The sequence below is a fragment of the Castor canadensis genome, chromosome 10 (assembly GCF_047511655.1).
Source record: "Castor canadensis chromosome 10, mCasCan1.hap1v2, whole genome shotgun sequence".
Taxonomy (NCBI): Eukaryota; Metazoa; Chordata; class Mammalia; order Rodentia; family Castoridae; genus Castor; species Castor canadensis.
The window spans coordinates 121,983,382-122,010,883 of NC_133395.1; the positions used below are offsets into that span (position 1 = coordinate 121,983,382).

A 27,502-nucleotide genomic window follows, 5' to 3' on the forward strand; every position below is an offset into this window, starting at 1 on the left:
CTGGGATTGGAGGCATCATCCTAGCTAAGTGGGGACAACACGTTGTTGTCTACCAGCACATTGGAAGAGATAGATAAAAAGGCTAAGCTCCTAGAGAGGCACTACCAAACCACTAAAATTCACTGAAAAGGAATTAAAAGATCTAGTAGAACTAGATAAAGCATGTTATTTGAATTAGTGACATCAGTTAAAACCCAGGTCTTGATGGCTTCACTGGTGAATCCTTAAAAATGTGTAAAGAATTGGCACTGGTCCTACACAAACTTTTCTGAGAAGTACAAGAGGAGAGAACAATTTGAACTGATTCTGTAGGCCACTTATCTTGATATCAAAGCCAGGGAGACATCACAAGAACTGCAAACTACAGACCAGTATCCCTTCTGAATACCAACACAAAAATCTTCAGCAGAATATTAGCAACCCAAATCTGTCAATATATGCAAAGGAGTATCGACTATAACCCAGTGGGATTTATCCCAGAAATGTAAAACTGTTTTACCATGGCACATGGTAAATGCTCAACAAACACTCGATAAATGGATAGATTGGGGAAAGTCTGGATTGATGTGATACGAATAATTTCTCTAATACTCACCATCTTCAAGTTTTAGTCCAGATTGTATAATGCTGTATGTTTTTTCCAGTGAACCCAGGTCCTTGTATATGCTAGGCAAGTGCTCTACCACTGAGCTACATTTCTAGCCCAGTGCTCTGTTTTTCAAGCCTTTCAGGTATGTGTGTGAATTACCAGGGAGTCACATTAAAATGCAAGTTCTAATTTGGTAGGTCTGGGCTGGGACTTTGTATTACTGTGTAGTTCTGACCAGGTTCCAGTGATAGAGGGGCTTTTGGTTTATTTTGAAGATGAATGTAAAACTGAGTATACATTAGTTTTTATCATGTCCATTAAGATAGAAAAACTAGGGTATTTTCCTTCTGATTGGAGGAATCTGGACCAAACTCAGGGCTCTTACTATGCATTTCATTATCTATAGTCCTGAGCCTTCTGGGGCATGGTTCTGTATGAATTTTAAAAGCTTTTGCAGTAGAAGCTAACATCTTAAAACATTAACCCTTAAAGTAGTTATGAAAGATACAGATCGCTACTACACTCGTCACAGACTGTGGCTGCTAAATAATACTCAGCTGTAGTAAAAACAAAAAACATGCTTAGCATACTATGCCTGCCAAGTGAAGGTTAGTCAGTTTCTATTGGCATGTGTTCATTGTTGGTATATAGAAAGACCATTGATTCTTTCCTGCCTCCATGGTATCTCACTATGTTACCCACATATTCAGCTTAGCCCAAGAGTTTGAGGCTAGCCTGAGTTTCAGTGAGCCTTCTGCCTCATCATCACAAGTGCTGGGATGACAGGTGTGTACCACAATGCCTGACCTTGACAATTGATTTTTGTATGATACATTGCTAAACTCTTTCAAGTTCCGGGAGGTTGTTTTTACAGATTCCTTGGGAATTTTTTACATGGAGCATCATGTTGTCTGCAAAAAGGGACATGTTCATTTCTTTCTTTCCACTCTGTATTCGTTTTTCCTTTTCTTACTTGATTTCTCTGACTAGGGCTTCTAGTACTGTTATTGAATAACAGCAGTGAGATTAGATATCTTCCCATTGTTCCTGATGTTAAAAGAAAAGCATTCATTCTCCACTGACTGTGATGCTAGCTGTAGACTTTTTTTTTGTAAATACCCTCTATCAAATTGAGGAAATTCCCTCTTATTTTCAATTACTTGGTTGTTAGGTTTTTTTTCCCCCATGTGGGTTTTTTTGGCCATGAATGTTTTGAATTTTTTCAGATACTTTTCTGCATCAATTAATATTATCATGTAGTTTTTCTTATTTAGCCTGTTAATATGATGAATTACCCTATTTGGCTTTCAAATATTGCCTGGCTTTCCTTTATCTTTAGACTACATTCAGCCTTGGATGAGGCTTGTCAATTTTATTGATCATTTTGAAGAACTAGCTTTTTGTTTCTGCATTTAGATTATTTGTTTCTTTCTGCTTACTTTAGATAGAATTTGGTTTTAGGGTGTGAGATTAGGTTATTAATTTGAAACTTTCCCTCTTTTTATAATACAAGCATTTAGTGCTACACATTTTCCTCTCAGCACTACTTTTGCTATAGCCTACAATTTTTTTATGTGTCACATTTTTATTTCATTCAGTTTCAGTGTATTTCTTTATTTCTCTTGTGACTCCTCTTGGACTAATGGGTTATTTGAAGTGTGTTGTTTACTTTTCAGGTGTTCATAGATTTTCCTGTTATCCTTCTGTTACTGAGTTGTAGATTGATTCTATTGTGATCAGAAATTATATATGATATAGTTTTAGTTCTTTTAGATGTGTTATGGCCTACAGAAGGTTAACCATTTAAAAATAAAATGATAGGTCAGTGGCCAATTCCATTCCATAATTAGTGTGGTTCTTAATTGTATGATAGGCTTGGGTTTTCTGCACCTCCCATACAAAATACCTGACAGATGTGGTGTTGCAATATTGGCTGTCTTTTAAACAAAAGAGGGAATGATACTATTACTTTTTTTTTTCTTTTTGGTGGGGCTGGGGTTTGAACTCAGGGCTTTGTGCTTCCAAAGCAGGTGCTCTACCACTTGAGCCACACCTCCAGCCCAAGAATGATATTCTTAACTGAATCAAGACATTTTAACTGTAACCACAATGATAGTAACGATAACAATAAACACCATTCTTTATTGAGCTCTGATTTGTATTCTACTTCCTGTGAATGTAGACACAAAGAGAGCTAAGTATTTCATGAGTTATCTTAGTCAATCAACTAATGTAGATATCATTGTTTTCATGACTTATCAAATGTAGAAATTGTATACCTAGAGATTAAATCTAGGATACTTGACTCGTAGAGCCCCCTTCTACAGGCTATGTCTACTCTATGCTGAAGTGATGCAAAGAAGATTCCATAAGGATTTGGGCAGACACTTCCAGATGTAGGACACATGCTATGAAAGACTTAGTTTCTGACTGAGATCAGAATTTGCTGGCAGTATTTTGAGGAAACTCATAAGGAACTCAGAAGACACGTGGACACTGCTGATGGTTACTGTTCCATCCCTGTTTTCCTTTCTCAAACCAGGTTCCCCAGGAATTGGACATTTGCCTCTTCTGTTCTGTCCTAGGTGTTGCATCTCAGTTTTAGTATAAGCAGTGACAGCAAAAGCACTTACGACTTTTACGAATTCAGGTTCACTATGAGATTGGCTGTTTGTATTTAGTGATTAATAAATATAAGACAGGATTATTTTCTTATCTAGCTCTGGTTATCTTAACTCTCCTATGATTTTGTTGGTTGCTTTTCACTTGAAATATCTCATATATTTGAAAAATCCAGTATTTATTGATTGCTTTAATTCACAGTTCCTCAAACCACACACATTTAGCTGGTTGCTTATTGACCTTTTTTTGTTTTGTTTCTTTGCCTTTTCTTGGTTCCATCATTTAATATCATGTTATCAAAGGGAAATACAGTTCCCTTAACTATTGGAGTACATGATATGAATTTGGGAGATGTGCTTGTGGAGGGTGGAAATAAAATTCTAATTTATTCCTTCTTACTTGAGATTCTAACATCTATTTAACAGCATTTGAAAACTTTCTAAGCTGGGTGTGATGGTGCATCCATTGAAGAGTTCACAGCCAGCTGTTTGTCAAAACAAAAAACCTTGAGAGTGGGCAATAAATAAAATTGAAATTAATTTGGTGCTGACTGTAGTAAAATCTCAGTTATTTGTTCCTTGGGTTACTTAGAAATATTTCCACCACTGATGGTATCCACAGAAGGATGTGGTCAGGTGGAAATGCCTTGGCCGACTTGGGTGATGAAGCAGAGAGAGAAGACAGGGATTTCTTCTGGGAGAGGGTAAGGGGGTGGAAAATACGCCTGGAAGGCATTGAGCAGTATGGGGACTCATGTATAAAGTGGTGAAGAGCACCTGCTTTGGAGTAACCTACCTTCAAATCTCAGCGCTCCGCTTACTGGCTTGGTGATGTAAAGCAGGTAACCCCCTTTTGCCTTGCTCATGTTTTCCCTGAAGTGGGGTTATCATCCCCAAGAATTCAAATGAGTTAATACTTGTATTTGGAATACAGAGAGTACTCAGTAATTGCAAACTTTTATTGCTTTTAATACATGTTAATGTCCCTGTGGTTTTTTTTTTCTTTTGGTTGTGATTTTTTGCTCACTAGAAATATCCAGTACCTAGACAGTGTTGAGCTGTGGTAGCCATTCATGTACTTGCGGAATGCATGGATGAATGAGTGAATGATGTAAATAGACTACTTGCCATGATAATCTAGCACCAGTAAGTACTTAATATGATGTTACAAGATGTGGTAGCTCCAGATCAGCAGAGATTGAAAGCAGTGGCCAGTATATCCCACTTACAGTAAAAGAAATAATTATAATAAGTATTATCTGCTTTTTACATGTTCTGTGCTAGACACAGTTAAAAGGGTTTATGTATACTGACTTCTTTGATCATTACAGCTATCCATTAAGGTAGTTACTGTTAACGTCTGCATTTTACAGATGAGGATATTTAGATAGAGTAACTTGCCCAATGTCACTCTCCTAGTGAGTGATAGAGTTGGGATATGAACTCAAAACAGTCTGATTTCAGAGGCTCTTCTGAAGTTATTTTGTTGAGAACCTATTGTGTACCAGGTACTGTGCTCTATTGTTCTGGAGCTTACCTTGAAGGAAGGAGCTAGCCCAAACACAAATAACTAATGAATGATAGGAGAGAATTTTCTGAAGAGATAAGGACCTGCCCTAGTTTGGGTAGTCAGGGAAGGTTTTTCCAATGAAATACAAGCTGAGACCTGGAGCCAGCCAGATGAAGCATTCCACAGAGAGGGAACAGAATTAGCAAAGGCTCTGAGGTGGTGTTGGTGTAATTGTCAAGGAGATCAAAATACCAGAGTGAAGAAGAGAACACTGTGTATTAAGTTGCAGAAATTACAGGTAGGACCTTTTAAGCACTGGATTTCATTCAGACCATATTGGAAAGCCACTGGGAGGTGGGGTTTTAATTGGACAAAGTAACATTTATGATTTTAAAAACTCATACTGTGGTTACTAAAGAGATGAAGAGTCTGGGTATTGGAGAGTTGAGTGGGCCCAGGGAATCATAGCCACTTTTAGCTTAAAGACCAAAGGGTACCGATGGGAAGATGATAAAAAAAATTGTTCATATTTCTCGGGTATTTGCTGTGTGGTAGGCCCTGTGCTAAACATTTTATTCTATTAGCCTTCCCTGTGACTGTGAGGATAGAATATATGACATTACCCATTTATAGATGAGAAGATTGAGTTACAGACCAGTAAATGTAGGGCTGAGATTTTAACACAGTCAGCCTGGGTATAGAGGCTGTGTCTTTAACCTCTGCTCTGTTGTTCTAGCAAACTAAGTTCTTCCATTCTGCATGCCAGTCCTCCATGTATTTATAGTGGTTGTGGTGAGGAAGGAGGAAACTGCAGAGACCTGTTTGGATTCCTTCTACTGCCTCACCTCCACATCTGCAGACCCCTGACTGCTTTGTAGCTCCTGCAGATCATGCCTCCAGTCTGGTTTCCCACATCATTGTTGTACTGACTTTTCCCATTTCTCTTGGAATTTCAGCCTTCAAGGACTATCCTCCAACCTAAGTTGATCCACATTCATGCAAGAGTTGTCTTCAGTAGTGGGTGTCTACCTTGCAACGTCTTGGGATACTCTCTGGCTTGCAAAGTAGAGCCACTGGACCCTGCAGCTGAAGCCTTAGCTTGCTTTACCTGCATGACTTACAGGACAGGAATGTGTGGTCAGTAGACCACTTGGGAGTTCAGCTTACATCATAAAGTAGTCAGTTGCTATTTGGTATATATATATATATATATATATATATATATATATCAGTATCGTGTAAGGCTAGTTAATGAGCGTGCTGGGGCTCCTGAGACAAACATTTGTGATGTTTGTGATTTGGGTTTTTGTTTCTTTATTTCTTTAGCTAAAAGTTGAATGTTTTCTTCATGCTCAGTCTGAGTACTCTCCATGGATTAAGTTATTTAATCCCTACAATAGTACTATAAAGTGTAGGTTATTTGAACTCATTTTATATGCTATAAGAGATGCAGGGAAGTTATTTGTTCGTCTATTTTTTGAGATGAGGTCTTTCTTTGTTGCCCAGCGTGGCTTCAAGCTTCAGTTTCCCAAGTATCTGGATTTCAGCGTGCACAGTCGGTAAGAGGAGGAATAGGCACTGAAGATTTGTGTCTGAGTAGTCTTGACAACAAAACTGTCCTTACCTACTACATTAGATACACTAGCAAAGACAATTTCACAATACATATATTTGAAAATCATACCCCTAACACATGGAAACTTTAACTTAAACTGCCTCCAGGAATGGGACCATGTGTTCAAGGGGGACTGTTGAACTTGAGCTCTTGTCTAACTGAATAGCATACCAATTCCAGCAGATGACTATGTGTCATTAAGTGACATAAAGGCGTAGTTATAATCTTCTGACTTATAAAGTCACCACAGAGACTTAACCTAATGTTTTTATTATTATCCATCAAATAATCATAGCTGCTTTCTATGAGGTTAATAGGTAACACTAAGCAGAGAACAAGATAGATGTGGAACATAGTCTCCTGGGAGCACAGTAAGGCTCACACAGCTAAATGGATGGTTACAAATTGGGGGGTGGTACTTCTCAGGGTCTGTGCTGGTCTCTGTCAAATAGGACCACAGAAGTTCTCACTTATAAATTTTATTCATAAATTATGAATTGATACATGAATGGTTGTAATGGAGGTTTAAATGGTGTAAGTACACACCCAGCAGAGAGGGCATTGGGACTAATTCTTGTGAGTGACAGGCATTCCAGAAAAAAAAAGAAGGAACTGCTTTGGCCCAGAGGTGGGACTGTGGGTAGATAAGGCAGGTTCTGAAAATACTGCCTCGAGACAGGAGTGAATTAATTCTCCAACTTGAATGCAGCCTTGCTTTCAGGGAGGTAGGTCACAGGTGCAACCTCACTTGGAAGCCAACATATCCAAGTAAAGGAATGGCAGTGGTGCTTTACAGGTCAGTGGATCTGGCAGCAGAGGGTGGATGCTCAAAGAGGAAAAACTTTGTACCCTTTTGAGACTCTGCTTGTGTTCACTACCTGAATTTTTCCACCCTATAGAATATTCAGTGAAGAAAGTACTGTGACCATCACTGCTTGATAGATGAAGAAACTGAAGTTCAAAGAGATCTTGAGAGATGGAACCAGGATTTGGAGTGACAGTGGCTCACACTCTTAGCCACTCTGCTTAAAATACCAGTCACAGAGAGTGGCTTAATAGGGGAGAGGTAGGAAGTGGCCCTTTGAAGAGGCGATAGCTGAGCTGAGACCTGATGTTTAAGAATACACCAGGCACCTCATGGAGAGCAAGAACAGAGCCCTTCCGGGAATGAGCTGTCTGGGTCTTTGGGGGAGTAAAGAGGTCAGCGTGCCTGAAGCAGAGTGAACCAAGGAGAGAGAGGAGTAGGAACAGAGGGAGAGACAGGTAGAAGCATATCCTGGGAGCTCTCATAAGGGCTGAGATTTTATTCATAAATGCTACTGTGGAAGCCGCCACAGAATTTTTAAATTTAAGTTGCGTGGTCTTGTAGAGAGTTTTTAAAGAATTGCTCTGCTAGTGTAGTGGAGGCAATGGAAGATCAATTAGGAGACTTTGTCCAGCCGGGCGCGGTGGCGCGCGCCTGTAGTCCTAGCTACTCGGGAGGCTGAGGCAGGAGGATCGCTTGAGTCCAGGAGTTCTGGGCTGCAGTGCGCTATGCCGATCGGGTGTCTGCACTAAGTTCGGCATCAATATGGTGACCTCCCGGGAGCGGGGGACCACCAGGTTGCCTAAGGAGGGGTGAACCGGCCCAGGTCGGAAACGGAGCAGGTCAAAACTCCCGTGCTGATCAGGAGACTTTGTCCACAATCCAGTGGAAGAGTGCTGGTGGCAGACCCTGCAATGGTGGCTATGGCAGTGAGAGAGTAGACAGATGTTTTTAGAATGGAGCTGATGGACCTGCAGGTCACATGGATGTGATGAGGGACAGAGGAGTTGAGTGACATGTAGGTTTTTAGCTTCAGCCATTGAGGAATGAATAGAATGATTTACCAAAATAGTGAAAGGTTGTTGGGAACAAGGAGCAGGTCAGAGTCAACAGTGAAGTTCTCTTGGATGTGTTTGTTGCGCCTGTGATGTATGTAAGGCATGAAGATGGCAGTGTCTAGTAGGCAAGTGGATGTGAATCTAGACAGAGCTTGAGAGTAGTCTGGGCTGAAGAGAGAAACTTAGTCATTGTTATGTAGAAGGTGGGGATACATGAGAGAAGGGAGACACTTGGGATACTGCAGAGGTTAAATGCTTTGCTATAACATTCAGGTTCCATTGTTGTTGAGCACAGTCTTCAAAATGGATGTAGCAGCATCAAAGTTTACTAAATATATTCACAACTGCTGGAGGTTCAGTTTCTACCAGAAAGCCTTCTTTTTGCATAGGACACCAGTGTGTCCTTCCCAGTATGCTGGCCTGGGGTTCCCAAAATATGTGATGCCCTACATGTAGGTACTGGCCCACTCTCTTACTTGTGAGGCGATAGGGGTGACCCAAATCCTGAGAAAAATTTAGGGCTTAAACAACAATAATATCCATTTCAAATTAATTCTGAATCCATGAACTCAAGTACATAACTGGTAGTTTCAGTTATATATTAAAAGTGCATTTTGTAAACTTTTAAATTCAATTGTAACTCAGTGTTTTATTCTATTATAAGTCACACTTCTCTCTGGATTTGAACAAGAGCCATATTTTAATTTTTGGGTGGGTTGGTTGCAAATTTATGTCTTAAAAATATTCAGAAACCTATATAGTGCCTGTCACACAGATTATTTCATTTCTTTCTGTTGCCACAATGTTCCATACTCTGTTCCTGTTGCTAAGGCCTTTGGAATGTCCCAGTATAGAAAAAGAATATAGAACTCCTTTTTTTTTTTCTGAAGACATTTTATTTAAATTATTTTGTGTCCTCTGGCCTACATCCAAATATGGATATCTGAAAGTAAAGAATTTAGAAAGCCAGAATTAAAGTTGCTTTAGATTTTTATGACAGCACCTCTGTTTCATAGGGCAGCATGAATAGAGTTTAAGAATGCTATGTTTCTTTCCACGGTGTCTGTGGATTGCACATGTGTACATCTTTTTAGAAAGATGCAGTGTGCTAATTAAAGATTAAGAACTGAGCTTACAGATCCTGCAAACCTGAGTTTTGTTGTGCTGCTTTCTTGAAAGACAATTAAAATGAATATTGTATTATAGAGTTATTTTTAGAAATATTGAGATAGGGGTTGGGGAAGGCTGAGGGTAAAAGGGCAGATGGACATGATCAATGCATGATGCAGGTGGATATGGAAATATCACAGTGAATCCCATTAATTTGTGCAGTTAATGTGTTAAACATAATAATAATCTAACCAGGTGCCAATGGCTCATGCCTTTAGTCCTAGCTACTCAGGAGGCAAAGATCAGGAGGATCATGGTTCGAAGTCAGCCCAGGCAAATAGTTTGTGAGACCCTATCTTAAAAATATCCAATGCAAAACAAGGCTGGTGGAGTGGCTCAAGTGGTAGAGTGCCTGCCTAGCAAGCATGAGGCACTAAGTTCAAACCCCAGAACTGCAAAATAATTAATAATAATAATAATAATAATAATAATAGAAGGGGGAGGAGGAGTTGTGAAACAAAAAGAAATGGCATAAGCCATATGAAAAATGCTTACCACAGGATCTGGCACGTAGTAATATAACAAATGTGAACTGTCATTGTGATTTTTATCCTTGCTGTCATTATCAACTGCAAATGATCTTAAGTTATTGAGGAAATTGAACTTTTTACAGAAGTATAGATTCCTGGTCCCTTACAGAGTAACCCCTGCCTTCTTTGTTTTACTAGTCATAAGTTTCACAGAAGGATGAAAGGAAGGAGGACAAAAAAAGAACTGTTTTCTATGTAAACATAATACATAATTGTAGCAAACTTGAATCTCTATTACTTGAAAGGATATGTACAATTTGGAGGGGGGAGGTTCTTGTTAGTGTGCTGGGAATAGAACCCAGGGCCTCACACATGACAGGCAAATGTTCTACCACTGATCTGTACCCCCACCACTTTAAAACCATTGCTGTGTTTTTAAAGGGGTAGGAAGCCAGCTCCCAGAATATCTAGCATCTGACAAAGGATATATTTTAAACAGAACTTCTTGTCATTTACTTCTGTACGCAACTATACAAACTATCACATCACAGAGGCTAAAACTAAATTGAGACCATTGATTTAAGGCTGTTTAACTCCTATTTTATTAATAAAATTAATTGGCTTGATTTCATTAATGGAACTGTTGATTTGGTATTTATAGACATTTCATACTTTTCAACTGTGAATTATGAAAGTTATGCCACTTATGTAATTTGAATTTTCCTAATTGATAGTCATATCAGAGGAATTTAGTACAGGGATATAATGGAACTTAGGCTAAACTACTGTGTAATTTTATTTTTGAGAAGGAACTATAATATTAAGACACAGACATGGAAAGTGGCTTATTATATTTGTCAGTCAGTGCATGGGTTATAACCTTTCCCCTCCTACGTGAACTGTATTTAACTCAGCGTGGCCACGCCTTCAAGGGAAATAGCCCATTGTTTGATTCTTACTTTTCATTAAAGAATTAAGCTTAGTCACAGAAATCAGCAGTCTACTGGCAGTTGTTACATTATCTTCTCAGTTTATGCAATCAAAGGTGTTTAGCCCTGCCATTCCAATTTACTGGAATTGGAATCCAGATGAAATGTTCGGAAATCATTCCTTTGGTCTTCATGGGGTACCAAATCCAAGCCATCATTAGGCATCAGAATCCAATCCCAGCTATTGACCTTAGACAAAGTTCTTCACCTCTCTGGGGGTCAGTTTCTTCTGTAAGATGGTGATATGATAGTTATCTGTGTCCGTAGTTGTGAGGATAAAATGAGATAATAGCACATAGAAACTACTCAAGGCTGCAGCTGCATCCCAGAATCATGTAGGACCCTGGCATATTTGAGATTGCTAGCTAGCTATCTGTGCAATTCAAGAAAATCTGGGCTATAGCTGTGTGTAAATATTAGATCCGGAATTTGATGTTTTAGAGATTATCATCACTTGACAGTGTCTCAGGGCATTTTCTTCTCCCATTAAAAGCACCAAGAACACACATGCTGGAGAAAGGGAAATTAAATGTTTATAGAAAGAAAGAAAATGCTAATCAGTTGTTGGGTCTTTTTTCCTCATTCATTCACTTATTCATTCAGCGGTACTGGAGATCTAACCCAGTGCATGTGAGGCAAGCACATTACCAGTTGAGCCACTTTTTCCTTCTTTAAAAATAGCATTTGGTCTATTAAAACATTTGCTGGATTGAAATGCACTACCTATCCATTCATTGCGGATACTCTAAATAGTGCATTTGTATAAAATGCTTGTTTGAAAAATCACATTTTTGAAATAGTTAAAGAATTTAGATTTTGGAGCTAAACCTGTAGCTCTGTTTCCTAGGTTATTTTCCTTTTTGGTTAACCATATTTACAAGGAATGAAGTTACTTTGAATTTTCATGTATATGTAGACAGTTTAGCTTCACTTTTGCATTTTAGTTGACTTTCTATAAAAATAAACAAAAAAATCTTGTCTCTTCCCTTATTCTAGAGACCAAACTGCAGTTAATATATGAAATACTGTGTTTGTACTGAAGTTATTGTATCTAGTAGCAACAGTAAGCAGAAGAATTAGAGGTTATTGTGACCTGAAAAAATATATAAAAATAATTTTCTTTCAACCAGGCATTGGTAGCTCATGCCTATAATCCTCGTTATTTGTGAGGCTGAGATTAGAAGGCTCATGGTTCCAGCACAGCCCAGACAAAAAAGTTCCCAAGACCCTGTCTTAGTACCCTGTCATCCAAGCTACATGAGGAAGCTGGCCTGGGTAAAAAGCAAGGCCCTATATCAGAAATAACCAGAGGAAAAAAGGGCTGGAGGCCTGGCTAAAGTGGTAGATGCCTGCCTAGCAAGTGTGAAGTCCTGAGTCCAAACCCCAGTACAACCAAAATAAAAGTTAAAATTTAAAAAATAATTCTTTCCATTATATACTGCAGAAACCAGCAGTTTTACTCTTTAGTCATCTCTCTGCTCCCTTTCTTAATGGGTTTATAGGACTCACAGACCAGATGACTGAATTAGAATGCGTAGTCAAACAAATTAAACCATTAGATGGTACAGTTGTGTGAAATACTAATGTGTATGGTTACAGATTGTTACCCCTGACTCTTGGTGTAGAGTTCATCTAAAGCTTTCATGTGAATGTATTCAGTGCTTGCATTCTGATACATTTGTCTATTAATACCTCATAATGCAGTGTATTTTATTTTGACCCTTTGTAAAATCTTTCTTTTAGCCTGATTTGATTTCTCTCTTAATCATATATGCCACATCTGTTACTTTTAAACTAGTGTGATAATTTGTCCTTGTGCATTTATAATAAGGCAATTTGTTTAGAAAGTATTATTCCTTCAATGATTTCATCTTATAACTGGATGAGTGACTGATGCTCTGTGTTGTTGTTGCAGACATGCCGATATTTGGTCTCTGCCCAGCCCATGATGATTTCTACTTGGTGGTGTGTAATGACTGTAATCAGGTTGTCAAACCGCAGGCATTTCAGTCACACTATGGTAAGTGCTTAATCATTTAAAAAGTCATTAGAAGGTAAAAGGAAAGGCAGGATTAAACGGAAAGCCAGTGATGGTACAGGGAAGGTATAGTGTCTCTTCTTTACAGGTAGGCTTTCTAATTCATACAATGGTTAATATCTTTCAGATGTTGGAGATTTTTTGACTTTCATTATTGTAAGTGATTTGCATTTTCTGACTTTCATCGAAGTTAGAGAAAATGTCTTTTACAAAATTTTGAAATGTTGCATCTGTGTACTTACAGGTTTATTTCCTTCTTGAGTGTCTGGCTATCAATTCAGTGCACTTAAAAATTACACATACAACTTAGAGGCATGGCCTTCTCAACAGAAAACGTGATTTTGAAAGTTCCAAATTCAGTAGTTAACTAGACAATATTTGGGCATTTCTTCCTCATTGCTTTCTGCTACAAATGCAAGCTTGAAGCAAAGAATGAAAGTAGATTTCTCTGAAGGCAGAGTGTTTAAAGAAGGCATCTCAGGAGGTGACATGAGCTGAGCCCTAAGTGATGAGAGGGAGCAAGCCAGGTAGTGATGTGGACTAAGAGCATTTGGTGCTGAGGAAGCAGCCTGCACATAGACTGGAGAAGGCCAGGGTGGTAGAGGGCCAGTCACAAGAGGTAGAAAGCAGAGGAGTCCAGTGTTAGAAACAGGAGCCTGATTATTCCCAAGCCAAGGCAGAAAACAGTTTAGGATCCACCAAGGTTTATGTGAGGGAGCAACACAGTCCCTCCTAACTGGTTGATTTACTGAAAAGAGAATATGGGGGAAGAATAGAAGCAGAGAGAATAGTTCAGAGGCAAGAGTAGACCCTGGACTGAGACTCAGGTGGGGCATTAGAGCTGGAGGGACTGGATAGTTTAGAGATGCTTTTAGAGGTAGAAATTTCAGGGCTTAATATAGGACTGCTGTTGTTTTAAGAGGCACACCATCATAACCAACATCCCAACATTCTTTCTCCCAAGGAATGTATCTTTTTAAACTTAGAAAGATTCTTGAGTTCCTGCTCCTTAGTGAGGCCCTGGGGTCTGTACCAGTGAGTACAAAGATGAGTAAGATAACTGTCTCTCTGCCTAAGACTCTCAGAGGCTGCCATTGGAAACAGCAGTTAAGTCAGTTGCCAGGTATTTTGGAGTTAAGGAGTTTGAAGCTGAACTAGACTGGATTTAAATTTAAGCCTACAAGAACTTACCTTTAGCAAGTTATCCAACCATGGTTTCCTTTTTTTATAGTACAGGGGTGATAATACCAACATTACAGATTCCTGGCAGTGGTTGATTGAAATAACCATAGGTAAAGCCACTAGTACAATGCCTAGAGAGGATCAGAGCAAGACATAAAGATATAGCTATAGATTCAGGAAGATGTGTATCTAGAGTTAAAAATAGTACAAGGCCTTAAGAATGAGGAGCACAGACTGCTTCCCAATGAATAACTCTGAAGACTTCTTAGAGAAAATACCTTTCACATTAAGGTTTGAAAATTAGAGTGGGTTTTTATTCCTCTATAATTTTTTTCTCAGATTTTAAACATGAGATACAAGTCCATTGTGGTAAATGTAGAAAATATTTTTAATGATATATAATCCTCTAAAATTGGGAGGATTTGATGAGAATAGACAGGATTGCCCCACATGGTTGCACATTTGTGCACTTAACAGTTATATTTGGTGGCTCCAAACTGACAATAGGATGACATGAGTAAGCTCAGAGGCAAGAAATTCCAGGCTGTCGGGAATGTGTTATACAGTCCCCATTAGCCAGAGCTGATGTATCCATGTGTGGATGAGCCATGTGCAAAGGCAGGCTGAGACTAGCTCACAGGGCCTCACTGCTCATCAGAGACCTCTGCCCTTTGTGTGGGTCAGTGGAGGCCTTTTGCAGGTTTTCAGAACCAGAGTGATATGACTGAGTGAGGCTGCAGAGAAGTGATATAGAGTGGATTAGAAGGAAGTATAAGAATCGCTTCTCGGCCTTTTGGCTAAGATCAAGTGTAGAAGGAAGTATAAGAAGAAACACTTAGTGCTACTTCTTCCAGGGTTTTCTTAGGCAGAAAGATACTCATGGTCACCCATTCTAGTATTCCCTCACTCAGTACTGACAGCACATTTTTTGGAGGTTTGTTTTTGATATTCTTCTATCTTGTTTTTACAATGTCATTGTGTGAGTAAGGAAAAATATTTTAAAATCTCAGTTCTGCCTTTTTTGTCAATCCCTAGCACAGTGTAACTGACAAAGCCACTGGCAAGGGACTGAGGTCCCCCTAGTGGCAAGGGAAATATTAAAGGTGTTGGAAGAGAGAGTTCCTGGCTGGAAGATGAGGGCTCAGTGCCCAAAGAGAGGGATTGTATAGAAAGGTGACTAGGACATAGCCAAATAAACTTCATTTCTTTATTTTAAAAAAAAAAAAAAAGAGGGATTGTGCTAGAAGTATGGACAGAGTCCCTTCTTTTTGGTAGCTGTGGAGAGTGCTATTGGAGTTCATATGGAGTTTGGGGATGGATTGGTGGTGGTGGTGGTGGTGGGAGTGTGGCTACATGAAGTTGGAAGGAGGCATCTTATTGTAGCCCTAGAGTACCACCCCTCTCACCTGGAGAGTAGAAGATGTGCACAGGGTCCATGGGGCTGAAAGCTATTCTTGGTGCCACCACTGTCTCATGCATTTTTTTGTGGACAGGGGTTGTGACTAGAAAGAGTATTTTTGGAAACCTTTGCTTTTTTAATGAAATTCCAGTAGGGCAATTTTTTTTTTTTTTTTGCACAGTGAATAACAACAAAAAATGCTTTACAAATTCAGAATTTTTTAAGTTCAGAGCTTCTCTGAGTAGTGTTTGTTTGTTTGTTTTCCAGTAATGAAGTTTGAATTCAGGGCCTACACCTTGAGCACTCCACCAGCACTTTTTTCTTTCTTTCTTTTTTTTTTTTTGTGAAGGGTTTTTTTGAGATAGGGTCTCATGAACTATTTCTCCGGGCTGGCTTTAACCCAAGATCCTCCTGATCTGTGCTTCCTGAGTAACTGGGTTTATAGGCGTGAGCCACCGATACCCTGCTTGAGTAGTCTATTTTTGTAGTACAGGTGCTCCTTGACTTATAATGGGGTTTGTCTCAAACCCAGTGTGAGGTCAAAATATCGGGGGTTGAAATGCATTAAATCTATCTAACCTACAGGGCATCCTACTTTAGCAACACCATCCTCTTGGAGAGCAGTTGTTTCCCCTTCTGAGGTTGTGTTTGACTGGGTACTGTTGCTGCCCAGATCATGAGAGAAGATCCTATGGCCTACTAGCCTGGGAAATGGTCACAGTTCAAAAAGGGTAATTTTTACTGAATGAATATTGCTTTCACAACACTGTAAAGCCAAGAATCCTTAAGTTCAACTATTGTAAGTCAGGAACTGTGTGTGTTATGAAGAACTCATACTTGCCAAGGGGTTGTATTTTCTTTGATAAAAGTGGTGAAAATCTGTGGGCAGTCTTCTGTGAATTCATGTATTGCTGATACTCATCTGTGACTTTTATGAACAAATAAGTAGTTGCTACAAAATCCAACAGACAGTTCTTTTAAAACCACAGCTGCCAGGACAGGAAAGGATGCCACAGTGGCAGCAAGGCTTGTAAATTATTTGATGTTGGTGATAAAATTGTTGTGAATTGCTGAGCAACTTATTATCCAGAGAAGTAAGAAGTGCTCTTTTGCTAGCAAGCTGCCTTTTCAGGAATTAATGATTAACCAGGATTTCTATTTGCTCTGTGATGGTCAGTGATTGTACTATCATTTTGGCATTTCCAGGATTTCATAGCTTGATTGCTTTCAATGTATAGACCACTTCCTTTCTTGGAAACTACATTCTAATGCCATGTTTTCTTGTAGTTGTTTTAATGTTTTGAAATGTTTCAGCATGCTTCGTCTTTCTCTTCAGCGTTTTAAGAGCAAGATGTTTCTTACTGTGAGTTTCAGATTTAAAAATGTAATTCGAATTAGTGGATCCCCAAACCTGCAGTGCGTCTGAGTCAAGGAAGCTTTCTAGATGGACAGCTTCCCAGGGCCCACTGCAGACCTGCTGGATTGGAATCTCCACTTGCAAGACCCAGGAATGGGTAGTCTGAAGCTCCTTGGACTGATTCTGACTCATAAGCTGTGCAGAACTCATTGCTTCCACAGCAGTCATTGTCTATTCTGGCTGCTACTTGTACTTCTGTGACTGGCTCAGTGACTGATGCAAATCATCACTTAAGATTTCTTCTATCAAGCAGTGATGGCAGGAAAGGAGACCCTTGTTTTTTCAAAACTAACTTTTTTAAATCCTTATATCATATACTGGAAAAATCACATTAATTGGCACTAAATGTTTCAGTCTTATTCCATTGAATAGAATATACTGTGTAGTCTTCCTTGTATTCATTTACTCTGCATCTGACCAGGTGGGAATAGTGTAAGGTTAGGGGGGGACTTGTGGAGCACCTTTGGAGTTGTGTGCTCAGACTGGCCTAGTGATTACCACAGACTCCACTACACACTTGCACTACTCTGTGCTCAGCTGCTTCTCTGCATTTGCTTATGAAGAGTAGTTAATCTCTCTCTCTCTCTCTCTCTCTCACATACACACACACACACACACACACACACACACAGAGAGAGAGAGAGAGAGAGAGAGAGAGAGAGAGAGGGAGAGAGAGAGATACAATCTTACTTATGGGAAATAGATGAGTGATGGTAATTCAGCCTGGACAGGTACCACACCTAAAATCTCTATAATCAATTGAAATCCTGTTCACATGTCAGCAAAGTTGAAATATTTTGCCTTTGATTAATTAGACTGGTCTACTTGTAACTTTTGGGTCAGTTTGAGTCTCTGAGCATGGCTATAGCCTCAGCCATCATTTCCCAACATTAATCAGGTTCTAGATGATTTAATTCCACAAATGTTTTTCTTTAAATCAAATAACTTTCATTTAAATAAATCCATTTACAAAGACCTTACTAGGGTCATAAAGGGGGAAAACTAGTGTTGTTTACCATAAAAGATGGTAAATGTAAAAATAGAGTAAAAAGAAGATCGTTTAATCCTTTCCTGATGCTCTTGCCAGTGCTGTCTCTGAGCCTGAGTCCTATTCCCTTTCTTAAAAAGGAGCCTGCTTGACTATGAGTAAAGTAGTAATAGTTGTTACCAGAATTGAAAGAGATTTGGAAGAGACATAAATTTCACTTGTGACTTAATGTTATTCATGTTGGGGAGTGACACCTACTCCATGTTTTTGGGAAACACAAGCTTAAGTTACTGTATTTAGTTTCCTTCTGTTGTACTTTAAGGAACTGTTTATCTGTTGAGACCAATCCTAACCCTTGGAAATAACAGACTTTGGGAGCAGAATTCTAGATTCTCATGTTGATATGCAAAAGGATCACAGAAGAGAATCAATCCTTTGTCATTTATCTATTGCTGTTTTATATTGAGTCACTGTAAGTGGCATGTAAGCCTGCTGGCAAGGCCTCTGTGTCAAGCATCTGCCCCTCTTAGACCCCTGTTCACAAATGGAGGTGTCATAATTCTGGCTTTTTTATAACTGTATGAAAGTAACGTTCCTTACTTGCAGAAATTATGAATCTTATAAGATTAATAGCCACACACATTGCTTGGATTTAATGTTCCTTGACACACATTTGAGTTTGTTTGGATTCTTCTAGATGCCAGCACACATTATATTTGCTAAAATGTCATCTTTATCAGAGGATGAGTAAGTTACTCATACTTAAAAGCAATCATAGTTTTTTGAGCTAATTGATTTCAAAGAATCTTAGTGAAAGAGCAAAATGAATCTTATACTCTGAGATCTAATGGACTAGTTCTGGCTAAAATACTGGTTGTCATTGTTGATGACATTTCAAATAGTTATGACCAGCAGTTGTCATCAGGTAATTAAGTTACTTTGTATCACAAAGCCGAGTTGTTGCTATTTAATACAGAATCCAGAAGCCCTCTCCTTTTGCCATCTGATTGACTTAAATTTAGGACGTAACAATTTAAGGTATTTTTTGAATGAATTGTTTTGACTATTAAGTAACTGTTTGTGGGTAAAGAAAAAATGTTTCTTTTTTTATCTCAAGTGTACTAAGTTTAGCCACTAAATTTTTATAGTCTTTTTCTAATTTGAAACTTTCAGTTATACTTTATCTTTTTAGGATTGGCATTCATTTAAAAGTATGCAGACAAGTGAAAACTTAACAGGACTTGATTCTTTGATTTCCAAAGCATTTTTGCATGTGTGACTTTACTTGCTGTTCTTTCTCACCCACTGAAAGGATTTTATTCCCAGTTTACCGATGAAAGTCTTAAATTTCATTCACACAGATAAAATGTACCAGGCATGTCTTTTGGTTACTAATACCTGCTTCTCTTGCAAATAATAAGGATGAATAGAGTTAAAAGAAAATCCAGAGACGATGTAATGAATTTCACATCTCAGAACTTATCGGTGACAGATGTTCTAGCTTAGGTAGCATTTTTAGGTTGGTTTGGAGTAGCTCTAACAGCATTATAAACCCTTTGCATCAGAGAGGACATTTAGTAATTCGAAGCTGTAATGGTAGTAGGTAGATATTTGATTTAGCATAGTCATTAGATTTCTCTCCTGTCTGTACTACTTTATTTAACCCTAAATAATAGTATGATCTAAAGCAAGGCTCCTCATCTTTTTGTATGAGTTCCGTAACATTTTGTGGCTTCTTCAGAGAATTGATGAGTTCATTTCTGCAGTCAGTAGAAAAACTGAACATATTGCAAAGCAAAAAGTACATGGCTCTTTTGCTTCAGAGACACAGACACATGCCAGGCCTTTCTCAGCAGTCAGAGGATGAGCCAGGAGTGGAGCTAACCAGACTGACACATCAACACAGGATTGATGTCAGCCTGAATATCAGCTTAACTCTAAGGAAATTTCAGTGGAAGGTTTGCCCTAAACTTTTTGTCATATGTTAACATATAAAATAAACACAGTGAATTCATGTTTTTCTTTGCCACAATCCAAATAGTACTAATTAAATTTTTCAAATAATTTCAGTAGCATCAGATAAAAGACTTTTCTCTCCCCAACTAACGTAATTTTCTCTTTTTTCCTTAGTTGTATGATTAGTAGAGAACTTTGCAGTATTGTTACTTAGGCCATTTGTAGGCGCCACATTTTAATTTCTAGTTAAAAAAATGTATTGATTTTTCCTCTTATTGATATCTGTAATTATCGATATCTGTAGAAGAAATTAAATCAGCAGTGGTATTACTCATGCATTTAACATGTTCATTGGGTGTCTATTATATATGCCAGGCATTTTTCTCCACTGAACTAGGAAGCATTGTCTCTGATTTTGTGTAACTTATTTTCAGATTGGGGAGGGCAAAGAGAGAAAGCTGAAGCAGGATGAAGTAAGCTGATTTCAAATAGTGATACATTGTGAGAATAATGTGAGAGAATGATCACGACAAGCCACATTAGATAAGGCTAGTCAAAGAAAGTCTATGAAAAGGTGATATTTAAGCTCAGTTATGAGCAAGGGCCAGCTGTTTGAGATATGGAGGATGAGATGGGTGTTTCACACTGAGGAAATGGCAAGTGCAAAGATCCTGAAGTTGAATTGGCCTTGGCAGAAAGGCTAGTGGGGAGACAGAAGAGAAGAGTGGACAGGGTGGAAAGAGGTTTGGGTTAAAGTTAGAGAAAGGAGGGCCAGGGCCAGACGATACAGTAGTTCCTACAAAGTATGAGAGGAATCAGAATTGGACAGTGTAGGCAATGTGAAGTCACTGGGGGCTTTTGTGCCAAGAAGTGTCATGATCTGATTTATAGTTGCTATGTGGGACTTAGGGGACAAGAGCAAAGCCAGGGAAACCAGTTAGTGTGCTGTTTCACACTGGGTGAGAGCTGGAAGAGTGAGAAAGCTTAGATTAGGATTGTGGCAGCTGCATCATAGAGGTGTGAAGGGAACTGAAATCTGCATGGGATATATAAATCTAGCAGGGCTGTGGACCAACTGGGTAGGAGCCATGAGGGAAAGAAAGGGAGGAAGAATGAATGACTGACTGGAGGCTGGGGGGGTTGGCTTGAGCAGCTCTGTTAATTTACTTTGGCTTATGAATCAGGAGGTTTTTCTCTTAATTTGTATATGGATGATTATTTTTAATGAGGTGCACTGACCTGAATGAGAAGCCTTGATACACTATTTTTCACTCTTCAGGCATTTTCTAAAGACTGTAGTGGTAGAAAATTTTTGCAGTGATGCTTGGCTTTGGAATCATTTATTCTTTTTAGCTGATTTTTATTTGGTTTTTTTTTCTTTATTATTGTTATACTGGGGGTACATTGTGATATTTACAGAAGTTCTTATAAGATATCATAGTTGAATTCACTGCCTCCATCCTTCTCCTTTATCCTCCCCTGTTCCTGGAATAGTTTCAACAGGTCTCATTTTTCCACTTACATACATGTGTGCATAGTATTCCACCACATTCACCCTCCTACACCCTTTCCTTATATCCTCCCCACCCCTCCCATTGGTACCGACCCCCCAGACAGGACCTTTAAGATCGTAGTGGTAGAAAATAATTTTTGCAGTGATGCCTGGCTTTGGAGTCATTCATTCTTTTTAGCTGTTTTGTTTGTTTGTTTGTTGTTTTATTTCTTTCATTGGAATAGTAATCTAGTCATAACAACCAAGAAATGAGAATTGGGTACTTTCATGGGACTTCTCATGTTCTCAACTGGGTAACAAGAATTTATTGAGGGGCTAAAGTTGTAGCTTAGTGATAGGGTGCTTGCTTAGCACGCCCAAAGCCTTGGGTTTGATCCCCAGCTCCAGCACAAAAAAAAATAATACTTTATTGACTAAATAAAAATTACATTTTTATTTGTTTTTGATTATTGAAGTAGTAATTGATATTATAAAAGAAAATCTTAACCAGTAATGAAAGGATAAATATATAATCAGAATAAACTAAGCTCCTCCATCTCACATTTCAGGGATACAGCTTGATATGTATACACACCCTTGGAATGGTACTAGACCCTAGACAAAGTAATATTAGCCTGTATATATTCCCCTCACACACACACACATGAAAATGTGCATTATACATTGTTTAACTTGAACTATCACGTGTAGTTGTGAATGTGTACAATTTTTATTGTCAGTTATACACACATCAGTAGCTATTATAGGATGGCTGTGCTTCAAATTTTAAAGGGGACGTTCAGGATAAAAATCTATATTTTAGTTACATTTGCTCAAAAAATGTTTTCCTGACAAACATTTCACAAAACCAGCCTGTTTGTTGACTACTTTAAGATCTACTTACCTGCTATCTCAGCCCTGTTAAGCCTTGGTCTCACGTATGACCAGAAGAGGGAGTATTTATCACTTCTTTATGCTGCGGCACCTACTTAGTACCTGGCTGGAATGATTCCTGCAATGCACATAGTAGTCCAGGTCTGTAAAACAAATTGATCCAGGGCACAGCTAAACTTAGGTCCTATTTCCTGCATCAGTCTGCATTGTGCATGTAGGTTCACTTCTATGTTTAGTTTGCAAGACAGCAGTTCTCAAAACAAACCTCAAAGTAATTTTATACCTTTTTTACCTTACACATTTGAAAGTTTAAAAAGAGGAGAGAGGGTGGAGTTGGGGTAGGGGGCAAAAATATTACCTCAATTTAAAATAAGCTAAAATATAAGCAGTAAACCCATAATCACACAATATAGAATTTTTAATTTGTACTCTGTTCAGGACAAAAATACAAACTTTGGAGTGAAATTTGCCTCTTAGGCTTGCTGTTTTAAACAGATTGTAAGAACTCCTAATATTAAGGATTTAAAGGTTAAGATGTCTTGCCAAAGTGAATAATAGATGTTTTTCTGTGTGATTCTTGTGTGCTCAGTTGTGGTCTTGAATCTCATTGTGCTTTACCAGACACATTAAACAGGGGATATAATCAGGATGTTTGATGCAATACCAGAATTCCAAATTTAAGTGTTTCTTAAATTTGTCTTCAGTTTCCTTCAATGAATTTTTATAATAAAAATAGTTAAAACCAGTTTATTTATAGATGTTTTGATCGGCACATGAGGATATAAAATAGTAATAAGTATTTCTACATAAATATGTAAAATCTAATCATCCCAAACATACTATTTCTAATGTGGCCTACTTTTTCTCTTACTTTATCTTTCTGCCTCCCTGCTTCTTTAGCTACAATAGTTCAGTTTGCACTGTGAACTGTAGTGCTTTCTGAGTTAGTGTAGAACTTTGAGTGGATGCTTTCATCTTTTTCTCCTGATCATAACTAAATAGGCACATAATCGTGAGTTTTGTTTTTTAGAACTTTTGCTGATAGCTTTACCAGAAATGCATCGCGTTATACACACCTCTGCTTTTCCAGTCCACAGCACCTGGTGGACATCCAGTCACAGCCCAGGCTAACGCTGCTCTCCTCTTTTTAATGACGCCTACTATTCTAGGGCATGGTTGTGCTGCAGCTTCCTCAAGTCAGGCTCTCTGGAGACCTTCATTTTGTTACCTTTTGCCCCTGTGAGCAAAGCAGTAGTCTCGCTCCCTGGCGTATATGCTTAACTACTAGTGGTTTCATTTGTGTGAGATTCCAGGGTTGGAAAGGATACTACATTGTTAGTAGCTGCTGCTTGTTGGCTTAACAAGTCTTAGTACTTTATATCTCTACTAGCTGGGCATGAGAGTTTCTTCTCCAGTTAGTAGGTATTATGTTTGTTTTTCTAAGCTTTCCAGTTATTTTTCTAAAGCCTCTTACAATGTTATACATGCACACACACATTTGAAGGAAATTTCTCAGTAAGCATAAACTTTTACTACCAGTACAGCAGATACCTGTCTTCTAAGTCTTGGTAAAATTTAATGATATGGGGCAAAGAAATATTTCAAAACAAATGATCATTTTAAAAAAGTATCATTTAAACAAGGTGCCTGAGCTCTAAAGAGCCATGCACCGAAAGATCAGATGACGCCAGCTAAAGGAAGGTTGCTGCATAGTATTAGCCCCCTAGGTGAATTATCTCATTTAAACTTTATCTCTCACCTCTCCTAATCCAGCAGAAGTACCTAGAGAGGACTGGGTAATAATGTAGCAACATGTCTTGATGAAGCTAAGCTGATTCTGGATAGCGTTCTTCCAGTCCCTCAGCTAAATGAATTGCTTGGTATTTCGAAGTATGAAAATGCTTTCTTCCCCTTTCAAGTGCTCCTTGGCAGCAGGTAAGGAATGTTAAAGCTGTTCTAAGTGCCAATTAAGGCCAATTATAACCCGCCGGCCTGCTGGGACAGTGAAGTGGAGCTGGTGGAGGCTTGGGCGCCTGTAAAATAGAGAACTGGCTACCACCAGTGACAAGAGCATGGTATTTCACAACTGCCAACAGCTTATTTGCTGCCCTGCAGAACACAGAATGACACCTCTGTTGGCTTCTCAGGGGTTCAAATCCCAAGGTTTGTATGGCCAGGGTCGGGGAAGACGACTTATTTCTGTAATAGAAACTATTCTAGTCCTACTCTTAACTTTTCATTCTCTTTAAATGGTGTCCACTCTCCAGTTCTGCCTGGCTGTGCCCCTCTCAACCAAAGCCCTTGCTACTTTTGAGCTGCTCTGAGCGTATTGTTCACAAAAAAATGGTGTCACTTCAGGACTCCCCTAAGCCAGGGTAAAATTGTTATGTGCATGCCTTCCAAACAGAAGAGTCATATAATTTTTGGTAAAGCAGGGATGTTACTGTCAATTAGAATGACATTTTAGTCTGTTGTCTTCATTTTATTTCCGTAGGAAAAAAGAAAAATGACTGTGTCCCCAGATCTAGACACTTAAGCCATATTTTGTGATATGTAATATCAAAATAAACTATATTTGGTTAAGATATTGGGAAATGATTTAATAAAATATTTTCTAAGCAGAACAAAGCGCTATTTGCTTAAATTTCTTAGAGCATTAAAAAAAGCATGTGAGTGTTTAAAACTTTAAGCTTTATTCCTAGCTTTTTGTATTTATGTGTATTCTTGATGTACAAAATTATATTTTTTCAGGCTTATTTTACTGTTTATTAATTTTCTGATGTAGTTGTTAAATACAAGTTCAAATTGTTTCTCTCAGCCCAGGCATGGTGTTACATACCTGTAATCCCTGCTACTTGGGAGGCTGAGGCAGGAGGATTACAAGTTTGAGACCAGCATGGAAACATAGTGAGACCCTGTCTCCCAAAAAAAAAAAAAAAAAAATTAAGGCTGGGGTGTGGCTCCAGCTTAATACTTAGCTAGTATATGCAAGGCCCTGGTTTAATTTCAATCCACCTCCCACTCCCCCCCTCAAAAAAAACAAAGAGTTTGTTTCTTGCTTGTATAAGAAATTAAATGTAGGTGTGTATTTGCTAACATTCACCCTGGTTTTCATAAGGATTACAGAAAGGTTTCATTCCCAGAACTGTCCTGAATTGCAGATCTATATGATTTTTTTTTCCCTACTAGTACTGTGCTCTTATAAGAAAAGGAACATTAGCAAGGCCAGGATTTGTGATAGGAATCTGGTAGCCCATCCAGTGGGTGGAACTGAGGCTTCCTGAGGAAGATTCTCTTAATCCTTGTTCTGTTCCAGGATTGGTGACATCAGAAGTCCCTCAGCTGCCCCTTCGGAAGGGCAGGTGAGATGCAGAGAATAATATTAAGACTTGTTACATTCAGATTGTACACAATGGAATCTGTTTTTCCTCCAGCTTAAGAAAACCAGTGAGTTAACCTGAAGTCCTTATTTTTGTGAATTACCTTGAAAAGGCTTGGGAGAAGTATACTCGTTTGTCCTTCTAAAGCCTAATGATGACTCATCCTTTGTGTTCTTCTAGGGTCTGAAGGACCACAGTGATTTGGATTTTATAATTGTGGCTGTAAGAGATATGGGGGCAAAAATGAATTTCAGAAAAAACCTCTGGATCTTAATATTGTAGGCAGGGTTGGAGTCTGAATGCTTGTTGTGAAAATAAAGCAGTGTGACTACTCTCCTTTTCTTGTAGAGTCAATTTAAAATTTGTGACTGGTCTAATGATTTCCAGTGCCTCAGCTTCCTTCCAACCTTTTCTAAGCTAAATCATTTCCACATATGTAGATCATGACTTTTTGCAAAATAGTCTGTGGAGTGAAGGGATTCTGCTGTCCTCTCCCCCCTTCTTTTCACGTTTAATAGTGTTTATTCTGATCTATTAAGTATCTGGGCCGTTATTATCGTAAAACTCAGATCACTGGGCAGTTTTTAACAGGTCTATTTAGCAGTAAGAATTGTTATTAGCAGGAGGGGGAGTAGTTATGTGAGGGCAGTAATAGGGTTGAGATAGGAAGACACTGGTTACAAGGAGCCACATAGAGGAAAAAAAAAATTGCATTAAAAGTATAACAGGTCCCCAGCTTTTTAGTTCTCCAGTGATTGACAATCAGCAGCATGTGAAATCATGCATATTTTGAAAATAAGCACAGAAAATTGGTGACGATTTTTGTCACTAGATTTAAAAAGGAAAAGTATGTTTAAGTCTAACAAACTTTCTAAAGTTTCATAAATACAGATAGCACAGAGAAATAAAATGTGAAGAAAGGCTGATATTTATTCATAGAAATATTTTAATTTCAAGACTTCTAGATGTAAGGAGGTTTAAAACGCAGGTTTATAATTGATCCTGTAAATTTTCTAGTATACCTGGCAGTAGCAATGTCACTTTCAAGGTATTCAGAAAAATTAGGGTGTGAGTAATTCACATTTTAGCAGGTAAAATTTATAAAATTCATCTTCTCCAGTTCTGGCAAGTTGCCTTTCAAATAGAAGTATTAATTTACACCTGCCAGGACGCCTTGTATGACCATATTAGATGAAATTAGACTCCACCCCCTGTTTTCTGTTGATCTGCCAGGACCTTTGTAATTCAAGTGCTTTTTACAGTAGTAGCAAATGTTACATAAGCCTAAACATGGAGCATATTTGGAGTTGGTGGGCAGACCCAAATCATGATGCAAGCCTGCAGTAGCAAGTGTGCAATGAAGCACAACCAAATTCTATGAATGGAAGGTAACAAGAAGCCTTTCCAGAGCAGCGTTTCCTCTGCGCAAGAGCTGAAAGCTCTACAGGGTAAGTTTTCCGAGACAGTTTTCAGAGGTTGGGCTTGGCTCTAGGCCCAGTTCTGGATGAGCCTACGGAAGGTGGGTTAGATCTTTGTGAACTTTACAGAGTCAAGCAGAGTCGGAAAGAGTTTGTGCAGACCTCCTGGCGTTTGTCCTGTCCTGCCAACAGGGCTGAGGGGAGGGCTGTGCTGCTCAAGTGGTGGAGGGAGGGAGCTTTGGAGACCTGGGGGATCTGAGTGGGTAATCGCAGCAGGAGGGATTAACTGTTGCAAGCTGTCCACAGGAGCCATTCTGAAATGTCATTTGAGTGATCTGGCCAAAGTTCAAACACAGACAGCAGTCGAGTTTGCTATTAACTCCAACAAAATGCTGAGGTTTGCATCAGATAGTTCCCTGTATCTCAAAACAGAGAGCATTGGTTATACCACTGTCTAAAAATGGAAGAACGTTGTAATGTGCTTTGACTGTTTGCTTTTTTATCTTGTGGT

General features: G+C 38.7%; 1 protein-coding gene across 13 annotated transcripts in view; it reads left to right on the forward strand.

Moving 5' to 3' along the window:
* The window catches only part of Atxn7 (ataxin 7), a 124,509-nt gene that overhangs the window by 55,784 nt on the left and 41,223 nt on the right, over window positions 1-27,502 (forward strand). For 11 of the 13 annotated variants that reach the window (XM_074044132.1, XM_074044120.1, XM_074044121.1 and 8 more), the window contains exon 4: window positions 12,743-12,847. The exons of 1 other annotated variant lie outside the window; for it this stretch is intronic. In XM_074044132.1, coding sequence (XP_073900233.1) covers window positions 12,743-12,847 — 105 coding nt within the window. One more of the 13 variants, XM_074044133.1, reaches the window with a different exon arrangement.